General features: G+C 42.8%; 1 protein-coding gene across 2 annotated transcripts in view; it reads right to left on the reverse strand.

The window, feature by feature from the left end:
- The window catches only part of ADAMTS12 (ADAM metallopeptidase with thrombospondin type 1 motif 12), a 328,935-nt gene that overhangs the window by 51,701 nt on the left and 258,441 nt on the right, over window positions 1–18,793 (reverse strand). For both annotated transcript variants that reach the window (XM_043514501.1, XM_038403775.2), the window contains exon 17: window positions 3,741–3,867. In XM_043514501.1, coding sequence (XP_043370436.1) covers window positions 3,741–3,867 — 127 coding nt within the window. The remainder of the gene's footprint in view (window positions 1–3,740; window positions 3,868–18,793) is intronic.

Below are 18,793 nucleotides of genomic sequence, written 5' to 3' on the forward strand. Positions count from 1 at the left end.
GTGTGACCCTGAGAAATCATTTAATTTCTCTGTGCCTCATTCCTCACCCAAAAAATATATTGGAAATAATAATGCTTCCTTTTTTCAGCATTTGACTGTCTCGTGTTTAGATCGTAAGCACGTTGAGGGAGGGATTGTCTCTGATGGTGTCATGGATAGCACACTAGACTAGAGTGCAGGAGGTCTGGTTCAATTCACATTGACATTGGGTAAGTCACTTCCCTCCCTGTGCCTCAGGGATACTGCCCTCCTTTGTAAAGCATTTTGAGATCTACTGATGAAAAGGCATAGGTATTACTATTACCATGTTTTTGTACAGCACCCAGGACAATAGGGCCCCAATCTTGGCTGGGACCTCTAGGGATTATTGTAATACAAATCATAACAATACTCTCTGTCCTTTACAATTGGTGGAATTTACTAAGCAAACTGTTAGCGGTGGTTAAAAAAGTGTTTCTCCTAAAAGCAGCAGCAAGCTTCCTTGAGAATGTCAGAACACCGCTGAGATGGCAGGAAATTGAAGACTTCAAATTATCTATTTATGGACATTCTGTCTGAGCAGGTATTCATGTCAAAAAAGGGCCAGGGCAATTTTCTTTAGACGGAAGGAAAAAAATTTCTATTCACTTGGTATCATAGAATCATAGAATATCAAGGTTGGAAGGGACCTCATGAGGTCATCTAGTCCAACCCCCTGCTCAAAGCAGGACCAATCCCCAACTAAATCATCCCATCCAGGGCTTTGTCAAGCCTGACCTTAAAAACTTCAAGGGAAGGAGATTCTACCACCTCCCTAGGTAACGCATTCCAGTGCTTCACCACCCTCCTAGTGTAAAAAGTACAGAAGAGAAGTAAGTAAGAAAATACATTGTTCTTTCCTTTCAGGACAATACAATGAATTTTATACTGAGCATCTATAAAGATAAACACCTGCTTACCAACCAAGCAATATAATTGAAAGTTACATTGGTTCATACCAGCATCTTTCTGTGCTGATACCTGTCAATATCACTCTAGTTAATGGGGCTGTCATATCTTGCATTTCCAACAAATGCTACCTCCCCGTTGTAGGAGTCAACCATTTCTGTTCTACTCTGAGTTGACACTTTACATATTTGTGTGCAATAAAATATTTTAGAAATGTCTTATGTAGCTCCAGATTATTTAACTAGAGAATGGGCAAAAGAGTTTTATCACATGCTCCCAGTCGCCTAAGCAACATGAATGTTTGGACTCTGACTTCTCAGAAACCTGTGAGTTAACCAGTTTCCAACTTCCTGGAGTCTATTAGCTGAGAAGGTGGAAGTCAAGACATGACCCTGAGCGACTTGCAGCCACACCTTTGATAAAATATACATAATCACCGGCAAGCTGCACAGCAATAGAATGGAATGTCTTCTAATTCCTGTTTGATTCAGTTTGAATTCATAGTCTGATGGCTAATCTTGTGGTCACGTGCTTTCAGTCCATGGGATCCAATAGATGGTAAGGAAGCTATCTAAGAAAACTTCCTCATGACTGCTTTTGATAAGATATTTCCATCGAGAAATTGATCTGCATATTGGAAGGTGGATGACCAGCTAATAAGAGCATTGACTTTGATGGTAACTTAGTTTCGGGGGCCAGGAAACCCAGGGGTATGGTTACATAGCCAACCAAAGGTCCATCCATGACTGCATTGTGTATGACCCTCCAAATCCCTTCTCAGTTCTTAACAAGCATTGAGTATAGTCAGGCCTATATCCCTAAAATCTCTGACAGATTCAGCAAGTGAATACTTCCCTGTGCACCCTATTTTCAAGGGCAGAAATACCATCTCCCTCTGTCACTCTGATTTTCTTCAAAACAAAGAAACTGCTTTACTACTACTTTACTTTCCTACTTTGAACTGCTATCAGGCCTGCTATCGGTGGATCCAGAAGAACTGCATCACGCCACTGAAGATGCCATCCATCGCCTGGCTAGATGACTATGCACATGCTAAACAAATAAATACTTTGCAGAGAGGAAGCTTAGCTATCCTTCTGGATTGTAGATGACACGGCTGTGTCTATTCTATAATCACCAAGAGATAATTTACAGCAATCTAATTTCCTACAGCAGGTTCTGACTGTTATTGAAGAGAAACAGTGATTTCCAAATGCCTCAGCTATTATGGAAGCCATTAGTTAATAAGTTTGATTCTACTGTCAATTGACTTTCTTGGCAATTTGCACAGATTTACTACCAAGCTGCGTGCTTTATACTTTTAAAATGATTTACATAGGCTGTAACAGCATTCCTAGATATTTCCCCAAAGAGACATCATACATAACTGTGAACTGCAGGAACAAGTAATAAAACCATTAATCCCCCTAACATCTGTACATTATTTACTATATAAAAGCAGCAATATCCATCATGCAATTCAGTGCTGACAAATGCAAAGTTATACATAGAGGAAGGAATAATTTTAACTACTCCAGCCATGGCTTGGTTCTAAATTCACTGGAACCACTAAAGAAAAAAACCTTAAGAATCATTACAGACAGCTCAATGAAAACATCTGCTTAGTGACAGACCGTTGTCAAAAATAAATAAATAAAGCAAAAAAATATTTGGGTATGTAAACAGTGAGATAGAAAACAGTACTAAAAATTATGCATTACATATAAATCAATAGTCTGCTCTCACCTAGAATACTGTATTCAATTCTGATTGCCCCATCCCACAAAGAGATGTAGCAGAAAGGGGGGCGGTCCAGAGACAGACAACAACAATGCTGAGTAAGAATTAATATAATGCAATAGGGACATGGGAAAACTTCCATATGAGTAGAGAATGAAAAGATCAGGACTGTTTAGTTTAGAGAGAGTAGACATATAAGTAGGGACATGATAAGGGTATTAAACAATAAATGGTACAGAGGAGGTAAATTGGACATTCCCATTTACCCTCGCTCATAATACCAGAACAAGGGAACATTCAATATAACTGAAAAGCAGATTTAAAACTGTTGAAAAGAAATACTTGTTTCAAACACACAGTGAGAAATTAATCTTCATCACACGATATCAAGACTAAGATTCGCAAAATTTTTTAAATGGTTACATATTTATAAGCGTATCATGTACATCAGTGGTCCCCAAACGTTTTCTGTTGCAACCCCCCTACCCGTAATGGAACCTGTCCGCACTCCCCTGGGATCCATGGTTGGAGTCTGGGGCTGGGAGCCACAGTTGGGGTTGGAGACTGTAGTCTGAGTTGCCGCTGGGGCCGCAAGTGGAGATGCAGCTGGGGGCGGGGTGGAGCTGGGGGCAGAGCCGAGCTTGGTGGCGCTCCCTTCCTGCCCCTGTGGGGGCTAGCCTGGACCCCACTACGCTCCTCCCAAATGTTCCTCCGTGCCCTTCTAGGGGGGCATGCCCCACAGTTTGGGAACCACTGGTATACATCCACAGCTTTATTAGATAGGATAAAATATTTGAGATATACACATAATCATGCTTCATTTCATAGACTATCCATTAACTGATAGTAAGAAACTTCTCTTATGGGCAAATAATTCTGAAATTGTCCTTTACAGGATTTCTTTCACTCTCCCCTAAAACACCTGGGTAGTAGCCACTATTGGAGTCCACTGCTCTGAACTGTTATTGCAATTCCTGTGTTCTTTGCCTCCCCTGAATACTATGTTTGAATTAGAATACAACACACTGAATAGTGCTCCTGTACAGTATCCTAGTATTCACAGTGTTTGTTACCTGGGTGGACAATCCTTTTCATTGCATTTCTTTTGTCGTCCGTTTGGCTGCATTTCTGGGTCACAGAAGGAGTTTTTTATCACACTTCCCCCCCTTTTCACACATTGGGCTGTCTGTCGCTGAACACCTGTGAGAATAATAATTTCTCCGTGCATATTAAATCCTTACACCTTGTGTTCAATTCCAAATGGACACTGATCAGGTTGGCGTACCAGGCCCACCCCACTTCGTGGCAGAGTCTGTGGTTTTCAAAACAAAAAGGAAATGGCAGTAGAGGCTGTTTGAAAAGCAACACTTGTGCAGTACTAGTTTTGTTTTCAAAAGAAGAGGACTATTCCCTCCTAATTTAATATTCTTAGTCATATTAGAAGCATAAAAAGCATATCGCAACACTTGAAGTATCTTAGCCAATACACAATGGGCCACATCTCAGAAAGTTGGAAAAAATATTTCTGTCCTTTGAAAAAAGGAGATACAGCTAAAACAGATCCCAAAGAGATACAGCTAAAACAGATACCAAGGGCTCAAACACCGACTGGGAAGATAAACACGGTCATTGCTTAGATTGTGTGCTCTGCATTTGTTACTGGCACTCCATTCCTCTGTGCTGGAATAAAGGATTGTTAGGATATAGATATTCAGGCCTGTCAGTAAAGGCCTATACTCTAAGAATTTAGGTCTATTCTTAACACTTGGCGAGTTATAGAGGTATAAAAGAAAGAATCAAAATCACTGTCTGCCAGTGTAAGGGCCTTCTCTTACTGTGACAGTCTGAGGCCCTGTTCTTAGGCTAAGGCCTTTGGCTAAGCAACAGAGGCAGCCATAAGCTGGGAAGCAACCGGTCACATCCTCATATTCAAACTAGTCACATTGAAAGAAGGTGCTATTGGGCTGTTAGGAATACAATCCTGTCCTGATAATGCCTATTGCCTCCAGAGAAAGGGAAGTGCCTAGAAAATGTAAAAGGAAACTTAGTTTGATAACATCCTGTCTGGCAAGCTTCAGAGTAGCAGCTGTGTTAGTCTGTATTCGCAAAAAGAAAAGGAGTACTTGTGGCACCTTAGAGACTAACAAATTTATTTGAGCATAAGCTTTCGTGAGCTACAGCTCACTTCATCGGATGCATTCAGTAGAAGACACAGTGGGGAGATTTATATACACACACAGAGAACATGAAACTATGGGTTTTATCATACACACTGTAAGGAGAAAGAAAAGGAGTACTTGTGGCACCTTAGAGACTAACAAATGTATTTGATCATAAGCTTTCGTGAGCTACAACTCACTTCATCGGATGCATTCGGTGGAAAATACCGATGAAGTGAGCTGTAGCTCACAAAAGCTTATTCTCAAATAAATTTGTTAGTCTCTAAGGTGACACAAGTACTCCTTTTCTTTTGGGGAATACAGACTAACATGACTGCTACTCTGAAAACTGTAAGGAGAGTGATCACTTAAGATGAGCTATTACCAGCAGGAAGCGGGGGGGGGAGAGAAAACCTTTTGTGGTGATAATCAAGGTGGGCCATTTCCAGCAGTTGACAAGAACATCTGAGGAACGGGGGGGGGGGGGGGAAATAACAGGGGGGAAAGAGTTTTACTTTGTGTAATAACCCATCCACTACCAGTCTCTATTCAAGCCTAAGTTAATTGTATCCAATTTGCAAATTAATTCCAATTCAGCAGTCTCTTGTTGGAGTTTTTTTTGTTGAAGAATAGCCACTCTCAGGTCTGTAATAAAGTGACCGGAGAGATTGAAGTGTTCTCCGACTGGTTTTTGAATGTTGTAATTCTTGACATCTGATTTGTGTCCATTTATTCTTTTACGTAGAGACTGTCCAGTTTGACCAATGTACATGGCAGAGGGGCATTGCTGGCACATGATGGCATATATCACATTGGTAGATGCGCAGGTGAACGAGCCTCTGATAGTGTGGCTGATGTGATTAGGCCCTATGATGGTGTCCCCTGAATAGATATGTGGACAGAGTTTGCAATGGGCTTTGTTGCAAAGATAGGTTCCTGGGTTAGTGGTTCTGTTGTGTAGTGTGTGGTTGCTGGTGAGTATTTGCTTCAGGTTGGGGGGCTGTCTGTAAGCAAGGACTGGCCTGTCTCCCAAGATCTGTGAGAGTGATGGGTCATCCTTCAGGATAGGTTGTAGATCCTTGATGACGCGTTGGAGAGGTTTTAGTTGGGGGCTGAAGGTGATGACTAGTGGCGTTCTGTTATTTTCTTTGTTGGGCTTGTCCTGTAGTAGATGACTTCTGGGTACTCTTCTGGCTCTGTTAATCTGTTTCTTCACTTCAGCAGGTGGGTATTGTAGTTGTAATAATGTTTGATAGAGATCTTGTAGGTGTTTGTCTCTGTCTGAGGGGTTGGAGCAAATGCGGTTGTATCATAGAGTTTGGCTGTAGACAATGGATTGTGTGATCTGGGTGAAAGCTGGAACCATGTAGGTAGGAATAGCGGTCAGTAGGTTTCCTGTATAGGGTGGTGTTTATGTGACCATTGCTTATTAGCACCGTAGTGTCCAGGAAGTGGATCTCTTGTGTGGACTGGTCCAGGCTGAGGTTGATGGTGGGATGGAAATTGTTGAAATCATGGTGGAATTCCTCAAGGGCTTCTTTTCCACGAGTCCAGATGATGAAGATGTCATCAATGTAGCGCAATTAGAGTAGGGGCATTAGGGAATGAGAGCTGAGGAAACGTTGTTCTCAGTCAGCCATAAAAATGTTGGCATACTGTGGGGCCATGCGGGTACCCATCGCAGTGCCGCTGATTTGAAGGTATACATTGTCCCCAAATGTGAAATAGTTATGGGTGAGGACAAAGTCACAAAATTCAGTCACCAGGTTAGCCATGACATTAATCGGGGATACTGTTCCTGATGGCTTGTAGTCCATCTTTGTGTGGAATGTTGGGGTAGAGGGATTCTACATCCAGTGGCTAGGATGGTGTTTTCAGGAAGATCACCAATGGATTGTAGATTCCTCAGGAAGTCAGTGGTGTCTCGAAGATAGCTGGGAATGCTGGTAGCGTAGGGCCTGAGGAGGAAGTCTACATAGCCAGACAATCCTGCTGTCAGGGTGCCAATGCCTGAGATGATGGGGCATCCAGGATTTCCAGGTTTATGGATCTTTGGTAGCAGATAGAATACCCCAGGTCGGGGTTCCAGGGATATGTCTGTGCGGATTTGCTCTTGTGCTTTTTCAGTGCTAGAACTCACTTATCAATAGCTGGGATGTGAAATCCTCACTTTGGTATTGTTTTGTCATTATAGTTCCCACTTTGCTATTGTTTGTCTGTATAATCTCTGTCTGGTTCTGTGATTGTTCCTGTCTGCTATATAATTAATTTTGCTGGGTGTAAACTAATTAAGGTGGTGGGGTATAATATTGTAACATGATTATGTAACCAATGTTAGGATTGGTTAGTTAAATTTCAGGAAAATGATTGGTTAAGGTATAGCAAAGCAGAACTCAAGTTTTACTATATAGTCTGAGGTCAATCAGGAAGTGGATGGATGTGTGTGGGGGAAATGGGAACAGGGAATGGGGGTGGGGAAATTGGAATCATGTTTGGCTAAGGGCAGGAATGGGAACAAGGACACAGGTGTAAGGCTCTGTGGTGTCAGAGCTGGGAAGGGGGACTGTCATAAACGGGTTTTTTTTTTCTCTGCTCTGGGGCCAGAGCAGAGACAAAAGGAAATTGTCTTCTGTGAGGTGGAGCTTTCTCTATCTAAAGGCAGGATAGTTAACCTCCTACAGGGAAATTCACAAGTCTTCACAGACCTGAAGTTTTTTTTTTAACCTAAGAGCAACTAGAGGGGTTTTCTGCCTGTTTGCCTGGAGCCAAAGGTGTTGGATTTTTTTTTTTTTTTTTAAGATTTCTCTGTAGGTTGACAATCACTATCGGAGAATATAGGTATCATATTCAGCACAGCAAAATTTTACAAGCCAAGTTTTTTTGTTTTGGTTTGGTTTTCTGTCTAACTCTCAGATGTAAAGTTAGTTAAAAACAGAGAGGTTAGGGTGACAGACTCCACGGTTCAACAAAAGCTGGAATTAGCCAGAATTGAGGCTGAGGAAAAACAAAAGGAACATGAAAGACAGATAGAACTCATGCGGATGGGAATTGAGGCAAGGGCCAAAGAACAGGAGGAGAAGGAAAAAGAGAGGAAGCATGTGGAGGAGGAGAAGGAAAAAGAGGGGAAGCATGCACTGGAGATGGAGAAGGCAAAGGCTCAGCAGAATATACCAACAAACCCTACCAATCCTTCTCTAGATACCACTTCCCACCCCAGAAAGTTTCCCACCTACAAGGCAGGTGATGATACCTAGGTCTTCTTAGAAAACTTCAAAAAGGCCTGCCTTGGGTACAGCATCTCTACAGACCAATACATGGTAGAACTGAGGCCGCAGCTCAGTGGACCCTTAGCTGAGGTGGCAGCTGAAATGCCTAAGGAACACATGAACCAGTATGAACTGTTTAAAACCAAGGAGAAAGTCAGAATGGGACTAACCCCCGAGCATTCCCGTCGGCGATTCAGAGCCCTAAGGTGGAAACCAGACATGTCATTTACCCGACATGCCTACCACATTGTGAAACATTGGGATGCCCGGATATCAGGAGCAAGGGTTAAATCTCCAGCAGATTTGCCCTTCCTAATGCAGGTGGAACAGTTCTTAGAGGGTGTTCCTGAGGAAATAGAAAGGTACATCCTAGATGGGAAGCCCAAAACTGTAATCGAGGTGGGGGAGATTGGAGCCAAATGGGTGGAGATGGCAGAGAAGAAAAAAACTGGTCGCAGTTGGAGTGGATACCAGAAGGGACAACCTCAGACCACACCCTACTACCGGGGGCTGCCCAAGGTCCCACCTACCCCCCAAGGAACCCTCCAGCCACCTTACTGTCCCGCTACACCGTTCTCCAGCAACCCACCTCGCCCCAGTGACCCGTCAGCTAGACGATGTTTTAAATGTAACGAGCCAGGGCATATAAAGGCTAACTGCCCCAAGAATGTAAAGGTGGTGGAGTAGCATTGTATATCAATGATGAGGTAGAATGTAAAGAAATAAGAAGCGATGCAATGGATAAGACGGAGTCCATCTGGGCAAAAATTATATTGGGGAAGAAAACTAGTAAAGCCTCTCCTACGATAGTGCTTGGGGTGTGCTATAGACCTCCGGGATCTAATTTGGATATGGATAGAGCCCTTTTTTAAAGTCTTTAATAAAGTAAATACTAATGGAAACTGCGTGATCATGGGAGACTTTAACTTCCCAGATATAGACTGGAGGACCAGTGCTAGTAATAATAATAAGGTTCAGATTTTCCTAGATGCGATAGCTGATGGATTCCTTCATCAAGTAGTTGCTGAACCGACTAGAGGGGATGCCATTTTAGATTTAATTTTGGTGAGTAGCGAGGACCTCATAGAAGAAATGGTTGTAGGGGACAATCTTGGCTCAAGTGATCATGAGCTAATTTAGTTCAAACTAAATGGAAGGATTAACAAAAATAAATCTGCAACTAGGGTTTTTGATTTCAAAAAGGCTGACTTTCAAAAATTAAGGAAATTAGTTAAGGAAGTGGATTGGACTGAAGAACTTATGGATCTAAAGGTAGAGGAGGCCTGGGATTACTTTAAATCAAAGCTGCAGAAGCTATCGGAAGCCTGTAACCCAAGAAAGGGGAAAAAATTGATAGGCAGGAGTTGTAGACCAAGCTGGATGAACAAGCATCTTAGAGAGGTGATTAAGAAGAAGCAGAAAGCATACAGGGAGTGGAAGATGGGAGGGATCAGCAAGGAAAGCTACCTAATTGAGGTCAGAACATGTAGGGATAAAGTGAGACAGGCTAAAAGTCGAGTAGAGTTGGACCTTGCAAAGGGAATTAAAACCAATAGTAAAAGGTTCTATAGCCATATAAATAAGAAGAAAACTAAGAAAGAAGAAGTGGGGCCGCTTAACACTGAGGATGGAGTGGAGGTTAAAGATAATCTAGGCATGGCCCAATATCTAAACAAATACTTTGCCTCAGTCTTTAATAAGGCTAAAGAGGATCTTAGGGATAATGGTAGCATGACAAATGGGAATGAGGATATGGAAGAAGATATTACCATATCGGAGGTAGAAGTGAAACTGAAACAGCTTAATGGGACTAAATCGGGGGGCCCAGATAATCTTCATCCAAGAATATTAAAGGAATTGGCACCTGAAATTGCAAGCCCATTAGCAAGAATTTTTAATGAATCTGTAAACTCAAGAGGAGTACCGAATGATTGGAGAATTGCTAATATAGTTCCTATTTTTAAGAAAGGAAAAAAAAGTGATCCGGGTAACTATAGGCCAGTTAGTTTGACATCTGTAGTATGCAAGGTCCTGGAAAAAATTTTGAAGGAGAAATTAGCTAAGGACATTGAAGTCAATGGTAAATGGGACAAAATACAACATGGTTTTACAAAAGGTAGATCGTGCCAAACCAACCTAATCTCCTTTTTTGAAAAAGTAACAGATTTTTTAGATAAAAGAAATGCAGTGGATCTAATTTACCTAGATCTCAGTAAGGCATTTGATACCGTGCTACATGGGGAATTATTAGTTAAATTGGAGAAGATGGGGATCAATATGAACATCAAAAGGTGGATAAGGAATTGGTTAAAGGGGAGACTGCAACGGGTCCTACTGAAAGGCGAACTGTCAGGTTGGAGGGAGGTTACCAGTGGAGTTCCTCAGGGATCAGTTTTGGGACCAATCTTATTTAATCTTTTTATTACTGACCTTGGCACAAAAAGTGGGAGTGTGCTAATAAAGTTTGCAGATGATACAAAGCTGGGAGGTATTGCCAATTCAGAGAAGGATCGGGATATTATACAGGAGGATCTGGATGCCCTTGTAAACTGGAGTAATACTAATAGGACAAAATTTAATAGTGAGAAGTGTAAGGTTATGCATTTAGGGATTAATAACAAGAATTTTAGTTATAAGTTGGGGACGCATCAATTAGAAGTAACGGAAGAGGAGAAGGACCTTGGAATATTGGTTGATCATAGGATGACTATGAGTTGCCAATGTGATGTGGCTGTGAAAAAAGCTAATGCGGTTTTGGGATGCAGCAGGAGAGGCATTTCCAGTAGGGATAAGGAGGTTTTAGTACCATTATACAAGGCACTGGTGAGACCTCACCTAGAATACTGTGTGCAGTTCTGGTCTCCCATGTTTAAAAAGGATGAATTCAAACTGGAGCAGGTACAGAGAAGGGCTACTAGGATGATCCGAGGAATGGAAAACTTATGAAAGGAGACTTAAGGAGCTTGGCTTGTTTAGCCTAACTAAAAGAAGGTTGAGGGGAGATATGATTGCTCTCTATAAGTATATCAGAGGGATAAATACAGGAGAGGGAGAGGAATTATTTCAGCTCAGCACCAATGTGGACACAAGAACAAATGGGTATAAACTGGCCACCAGGAAGTTTAGACTTGAAATCAGACGAAGGTTTTTAACCATCAGAGGAGTGAAGTTTTGGAATAGCCTTCCAAGGGAAGCAGTGGGGGCAAAAGATCTATCTGGTTTTAAGATTCTACTTGATAAGTTTATGGAGGAGATGGTATGATGGGATAATGGGATTTTGATAAGTAATTGATCTTTAAATATTCAGGGTAAATAGGACTAATCCCCTGAGATGGGATATTAGATGGATGGGATCTGAGTTACCCAGGAAAGAATTTTCTTTAGTATCTGGCTGTTGAATCTTGCCCATATGCTCAGGGTTTAGCTGATTGCCATATTTGGGGTTGGGAAGGAATTTTCCGCCAGGGCAGATTGGAGAGGCCCTGGAGGTTTTTCGCCTTCCTCTGTAGCATGGGGCATGGTTGACTTGAGGGAGGCTTCTCTGCTCCTTGAAGTCTTTAAACCATGATTTAAGGACTTCAATAGCTCAGACATGGGTGAGGTTTTTCATAGGAGTGGGTGGGTGAGATTCTGTGGCCTGCGCTGTGCAGGAGGTCGGACTAGATGATCAGAATGGTCCCTTCTGACCTTAGTATCTATGAATCTATGAATCTAAACCCCAACAGATTTTCATTGCACCAGAATCACCCCAGAGGTCCTCAGGCCCAGATACCTCCCAGATACCTCCCAGATAACCTTGGAGCAGAGGGAAACTGTGAGTGTGCGCAGGAAGAAGGTCACCACGTGGAGGGACACCGGAGCACAAGTGTCAGATATCCATGCTTCCTTAGCGGACCCCAATTTAATCAACCCAGAGATCCAAGTGACGATTCAACCCTTCAAGTCCAACTCTTTCAATTTGCCTACAGCCAAGTTGCCTGTCCAGTACAAGGGCTGGTCAGGAATGTGGACTTTTGCAGTCTATGATGATTATCCCATCCCCATGCTGTTGGGGGAAGACTTGGCCAACCATGTGAAGTCAGCCAACAGGTTGGGAATGGTCACCCGCAGCCAGGCTAAACAAAGACCCAGTCAGAGGTGTGGACCCGGACCCCAGGCCACTGTCTGCAATAGCAGTAGTGGATCCAGTCACAGAGACACAGACAGAGCCAGTCCCAGAACTGGAACCAGTGGAACAACTGGCACCAGACCCAGTGCCAGCACTGAATCCAGTACTTACAACCCCAACACCAGAGGGCCCCACAGAACCTGAACTGGCAGCAGCCGATAACCCTACACGGGAGGCTCAGCCGGAGCCTGAACCCCAACATAGTGCACCAGTGGAGAGCGGTTCACAGTCAATGGAAACAGCCCCAACCCCTACATCGCTTCCAGAGGCACCAAGCATAGGTCCACAATCCAATGAGGAATTGATGTCTCCAGCATCAAGGGAACAATTCCAGGCTGAACAGGAAGTAGATGAAAGCCTCCAGAGAGCTTGGATGGCGGCACGGAGCAATCCACTGCCTCTCGGCTCTTCTAATCGATCCAGGTTTGTTGTAGAAAGAGGACTTTTATACAAGGAAACTCTTTCTGGTGGACACCAGGAAGACTGGCATCTTCAGAGACAGTTGGTAGTTCCAACTAAGTACCGGGTCAAGCTCTTGAGCTTAGCCCACGATCATCCTAGTGGGCCATGCTGGGGAGAACAGGACCAAAGACCGGTTGGGGAGGTCATTCCAATGGGAGAGAATGGGCAAGGATGTTTCTACCTATGTCTGGTCTTGTGAGCTACGCCAAAAAGTGGGAAAACCCCAATACCAGGTCTCTCCAGCCACTTCCAATTACTGAAGTTCCATTTCAGCGAGTAGCTGTGGATATTCTGGGTCCTTTTCCGAAAAAGACACCCAGAGGAAAGCAGTACATACTGTCTTTCATGGATTTTGCCACCCGATGGCCGGAAGCAGTAGCTCTAAACAACACCAGGGCTAAAAGTGTGTGCCAGGCACTAGCAGACATTTTTGCCAGGGTAGGTTGGCCCTCCAACATCCTCACGGATGCAGTAACTAATTTCCTGGCAGAAACTATGGAAAGCCTTTGGGAAGCTCATGGGGTAAATCACTTGGTTGCCAATCCTTACCACCATCAAACAAATGGCATGGTGGAGAAGTTTAATGGAACTTTGGGGGCCATGATACGTAAATTCGTAAATGAGCACTCCAATGATTGGGACCTAGTGTTGCAGCAGTTTCTTTTTGCCTACAGAGCTGTACCACATCCCAGTTTAGTGTTTTCACCATTTGAACTTGTATATGGCCGTGAGGTTAAGGGGTCATTACAGTTGGTGAAGCAGCAATGGGAGGGATTTACACCTTCTCCAGGAACTAATATTCTGGACTTTGTAACCAACCTACAAAACACCCTCCGAACCGCTCTAGCCATTGCTAAAGAAAACCTACAGGATGCTCAAAAAGAGCAAAAAGCCTGCTATGATAAACATGCCAGAGAGCGTTCCGTCAAAGTAGGAGACCAGGTTATGGTCTTAAAGGTGCTCCAGGCCCATAAAATGGAAGCATCGTGGGAAGGGCCATTCACGGTCCAGGAACACCTGGGAGCTGTTAATTACCTCATAGCATTCCCCACCTCCAACCGAAAACCTAAGGTATACCATATTTATTCTCTAAAGCCCTTTAATTCCAGAGAATTAAAAGTTTGTCAGTTTACAGCCCAAGGAGGAGATGACACTGAGTGGCCTGAAGGTGTCTATTACGAAGGGAAAAGTGCTGGTGGCGTGGAAGAGGTGAACCTCTCCATGACCCTCGGGCGTATGCAGCGACAGCAGATCCAGGAGCTGTGCACTAGCTACGCGCTGATGTTCTCAGCCACCCCAGGACTGACTGAACGGGCATACCACTCCATTGACACAGGTAATGCTCACCCAATTAAAGTCCAACCTTACCGGGTGTCTCCTCAAGCTAAAACTGCTATAGAACGGGAGATCCAGGATACGTTACAGATGGGTGTAATCCGCCCCTCTGGCAGTGCATGGGCATCTCCAGTGGTTCTAGTTCCCAAACCAGATGGGGAGATACGTTTTTGCGTGGACTACCGTAAGCTAAATGCTGTAACTTGCCCAGACAACTATCCAATGCCACGCACAGATGAGCTATTAGAGAAACTGGGATAGGCCCAGTTCATCTCTACCTTGGACTTAACAAAGGGGTACTGGCAGGTACTGCTAGATGAATCTGCCAAGGAAAGGTCAGCCTTCACCACATGTCGGGCTGTATGAATTTAATGTACTCCCTTTCGGGCTGCGGAATGCAACCGCCACCTTCCAAAGACTTGTAGATGGTCTCCTAGCAGGATTAGGAGAATATGCAGTCGCCTACCTTGATGATGTGGCCATATTTTCGGATTCCTGGGCAGAACACCTGGAACATCTACAAAAAGTCTTCGAGCGCATAAGGGAGGCAGGACTAACTGTTAAGGCTAAGAAGTGTCAAATAGGCCTAAACAGAGTGACTTACTTTGGACACCAGGTGGGTCAAGGAACTATCAACCCCCTACAGGCCAAAGTGGATGTTATCCAAAAGTGGCCTGTCCCAAAGTCAAAGAAACAGGTTCAATCCTTCTTAGGCTTGGCCGGTTATTACAGACGATTTGTACTGCAATACAGACAAATTGCCACCCCACTGACAGACCTAACCAAAAAGAAACAGCCAAATGCCGTTCACTGGACCGAAGAGTGTCAGAAGGCCTTTAACCAACTTAAAGCGACACTCATGTCTGACGCTGTACTAAGGGCCCCAGACTTTGACAAACTGTTCCAAGTAACCACAGACGCATCCGAGCGTGGTGTGGGAGCAGTTTTAATGCAGGAAGGACCGGATCAAGAATTCCACCCTGTAGTGTTTCTCAGCAAAAAACCGTCTGAGAGGGAAAGCAACTGGTCAGTCAGCAAAAAAGAATGTTACGCCATGGTCTACGCTCTGGAAAAGCTATGCCCATATGCTTGGGGATGGCGTTTTCACCTGCAAACTGACCATGCTGCGCTACAGTGGCTTCATACCGCCATGGGAAATAACAAAAAACTTATTCGGTGGAGTTTAGCCATCCAAGATTTTTATTTCGACATCCAACACATCACAGGAGCTTCTAACAAAGTGGCTGATGCATTCTCCCGTGAAAGTTTCCCAGAATCAACTGGTTAAAATTGTCCTTGAGATGTGGAAAATATTGTTAGTCTTTATATACTTGGTAATATATTTAGAGGAGCATGTGTCTTATTCACTCTGTTTTTCCCTAGAGCTCCAGGAAGAAATCCCAGCCAGCGTTTCACCCAAGCTGTGATTTGGGGGGCGTGTCATAAATATAAAGGGAAGGGTAAACACCTTTAAAATCCCTCCTGGCCAGAGGAAAAACCCTTTCACCTGTAAAGGGTTAAGAAGCTATGATAACCTCACTGGCACCTGACCACAATGACCAATGAGGAGACAAGATACTTTCAAAGCTGGAGGGAGGGAGAAACAAAGGGTCTGTCTGTCTGTGAGATGCTTTTTCCAGGAACAGAACAGGAATGGAGTCTTAGAACTTAGTAAGTAATCTAGCTAGATATGCATTAGATTATGATTTCTTTAAATGGCTGAGGAAATAGGCTGTACTGAATAGAATGGATATTCCTGTCTTTGTGTCTTTTTTGTAACTTAAGATTTTGCCTAGAGGGATTCTCTATGTTTTGAATCTAATTACCCTGTAAGGTATTTACCATCCTGATTTTGCAGAAGTGATTCTTTTTACCTTTTCTTATATTAAAATTCTATTGTAAGAAATTGAATGCTTTTTTCATTGTTCTTAAGATCCAAGGGTTTGGGTCTGTAGTCACCTATGCAAATTGGTGAGGATTTTTATCAAGCCTTCCCCAGGCAGGGGGCTGCAAGGTTTTGGTGAGGATTTTTGGGGGGAAAGACATTTCCAAACAATGCTTTCCCAGAAAACCAAGTCAAACGTTTGGTGGTGGCAGTGGAAGTCCAAGGACAAAGGGTAAAATAGTTTGTACCTTGGGAAAGTTTTAACCTAAGCTGGTAAAAGTAAGCTTAGGAGGTTTTCATACAGGTCCCCACATCTGTACCCTAGAGTTCAGAGTGGGGAAGGAACCTTGACAGGGACACTAAGGAAGGAAACTGGAATCATGCTTGCTGGAAGTTCACCCCAATAAACATCGAATTGTTTGCACCTTTGGACTTTGGGTATTGTTGCTCTCTGTTCATGCGAGAAGGACCAGGCAAGTAAGTGGGTGAAGGAATAAGCCCCCTAACATCTTGGAGCTGGTAACTCCCATGGTTTGGGCAAGATGTTTGTTGTTGAATGTAAAATTGTTATGGGTGAGGATAAAATAGATGAGTTTGATGATGTCTTTGGGGTGGATATCTGAGGTCATCCATTTTCTTGTAAATATTTGAGGCAGGCAGCTATGCCATCATTGTGAGGCATGTTGGTGTATAGGGAAGTGACATCTATGGTAAGGATGGTGTTCTGAGGCTGGTTGTTAATGTTGTGGAGTTTGTGGAAGAAGTCGGTTGTGCACTGGAGGAAGCTGGCCCTTTGTATGGTGAGCGGTTTGAGGATGGTTTCTATGAGTCCTGATATTCTTCAGTAAGAGTGCTCTGGCCAGATATTATGGGTCTGCCTAGGTTCCCTTGTTTGTGGATTTATAGCTTATTCCAACAATTTGTAACATGCTAACCCCCTTTTTTGTCGTATGGTAACAAACTGAGCGTTTCATCTTGAATGGTCCCTTAGCACATATTCTAACAACTTATGCTAAACTGGACTTAGACTATAGCTTAGGCTATGGCTACACTACTACTTATGTCAGCATAAGTTATATCGCTCAGGGATGTGAATTTGCCACTCTTCTGAGCGATGTAAGTTATACTGACCTAAGTGCCGGTGTGACAGCACTATGTCAGCTTTCAAGTTTTACACAAAACTTTTCTTCTGGTCTGGGAAAAGTGCTACTCAGAGTAGTGTCTCACTTTGTGTATGTTTCCCAGACCAACAGAAGAGCTCTGGATAGCTCTAAAGCTTGTCTCTCTCACCAACAGAAGTTGGTCCAATAAAAGATATTACCTCGCACACAGGTATGCTAAAAGAGCAATTAAGCCCCTTTATGTAGTGAAGTAGCTGGAAACAACAGAAACCGCTGCCAAAGGCAAAGCACTGGATGGCAATGCCTGCTAAACTAGGTGCATTGAAGAGTTTCCTAATTGCAAAAATCTGGGTTAGGGATTTGGTTGACAAGCTGTATGACTGTGAGAGGCAGAGAGCCAGAGAGGCAAAAGTGAGCAGTCAGCGAAAGATGCAAGGATGAGCATGGCCTTCAGAGGGAGCAGAGAGCCAGAGTTCCTTGGATCATAAATGAGAGGAGAGGCAGACTTGAAAATTCTGAGCAAAGAAACCATCTACTGTAATGTGTTTCTATTGTATTCAGGAAAACACAATTTTGTGTAAACAAACAGGATTGCTAACCTCTTGGGCCAAAAGGGCAATAATATTGTATCACTGTGATTTTTATCCTACCCCTATATAGGCTGTTGAAGGAGTCAAAACAGAATATGCTACTCTGGGGGCAGGGATAAGTGTTGTATTTTAGATAAAGAGGTGTCAAGTTTGCACAGATTCTTTAGCAGGTTTCAAGAAAATAAATTTAAATAGAAATCTATTAATAACACATAATAAACAACCCATAAGCTTTGGGAAACTGATGAGTTTTTCCTAATGTTTCATACTTTCACCAATATAACCATTGCACATATAAACACAGTTAAATATTTGTTTCCTAATATTTCACATAAGAATTCTAGTTATTTTTTTCATGAAATATCAGAGCCCTCTCATTTCACTTATCCATGAAGTTACGCAAAAGGGCTTATAAAGATGGACATAGAGAAGATAGGATTCAACTGGAAAATCCAAAGAAGGAAATTAAAGTAGGTTTTGATGGTGGCATTGGTAGCAGTAGATTGGAGGAGGGTTGATCATTGTTGAAAAATGCCAAGAGAATTTAACAGAAAATGTTTCCGGCAGTATTTCTAACAGTATTTGTGTCATCTTACAGTATTTAATGGACAACTGTAATTATTTTTATACAATTCTATAGGATGGTTAAATAAGGCCTACGGCAACACTATTAAATTCAATTTTTTTTAGTTAAGTTTCTATAGAATTCTCTTGGTTTCCTCCCTATTCTGTTCTATGTGACTTTTCCATTATGATGTTTGTTTTTTGCTTTGGAAATCTAATCTGAGAGTTTGGCAAATGTCACTGCCAGTTGTAAAATGAGGGACTTTATCAGAAATGCTTCTCTGTTCCTTTTCAAACTCAGACATAAATTATTCCCCTATGATGAATTATTTAGCATAGTTTCAGCTGCTGTAATGCATTACAAAGCAGAAGTCTGGTGATAAGGTAGCCTCTTCAAACATGTACAGAAGCCTTGTTTACATTTTTCAGAGTAGCAGCCGTGTTAGTCTGTATTCGCAAAAAGAAAAGGAGTACTTGTGGCACCTTAGAGACTAACAAATTTGTTAGTCTCTAAGGTGCCACAAGTACTCCTTTTCTTCTTGTTTACATTGTGTGTGCTCTTATCCCTGCCCTGAC

This window comes from Dermochelys coriacea, chromosome 5 (genome assembly GCF_009764565.3).
Source record: "Dermochelys coriacea isolate rDerCor1 chromosome 5, rDerCor1.pri.v4, whole genome shotgun sequence".
Classification (NCBI taxonomy): Eukaryota; Metazoa; Chordata; order Testudines; family Dermochelyidae; genus Dermochelys; species Dermochelys coriacea.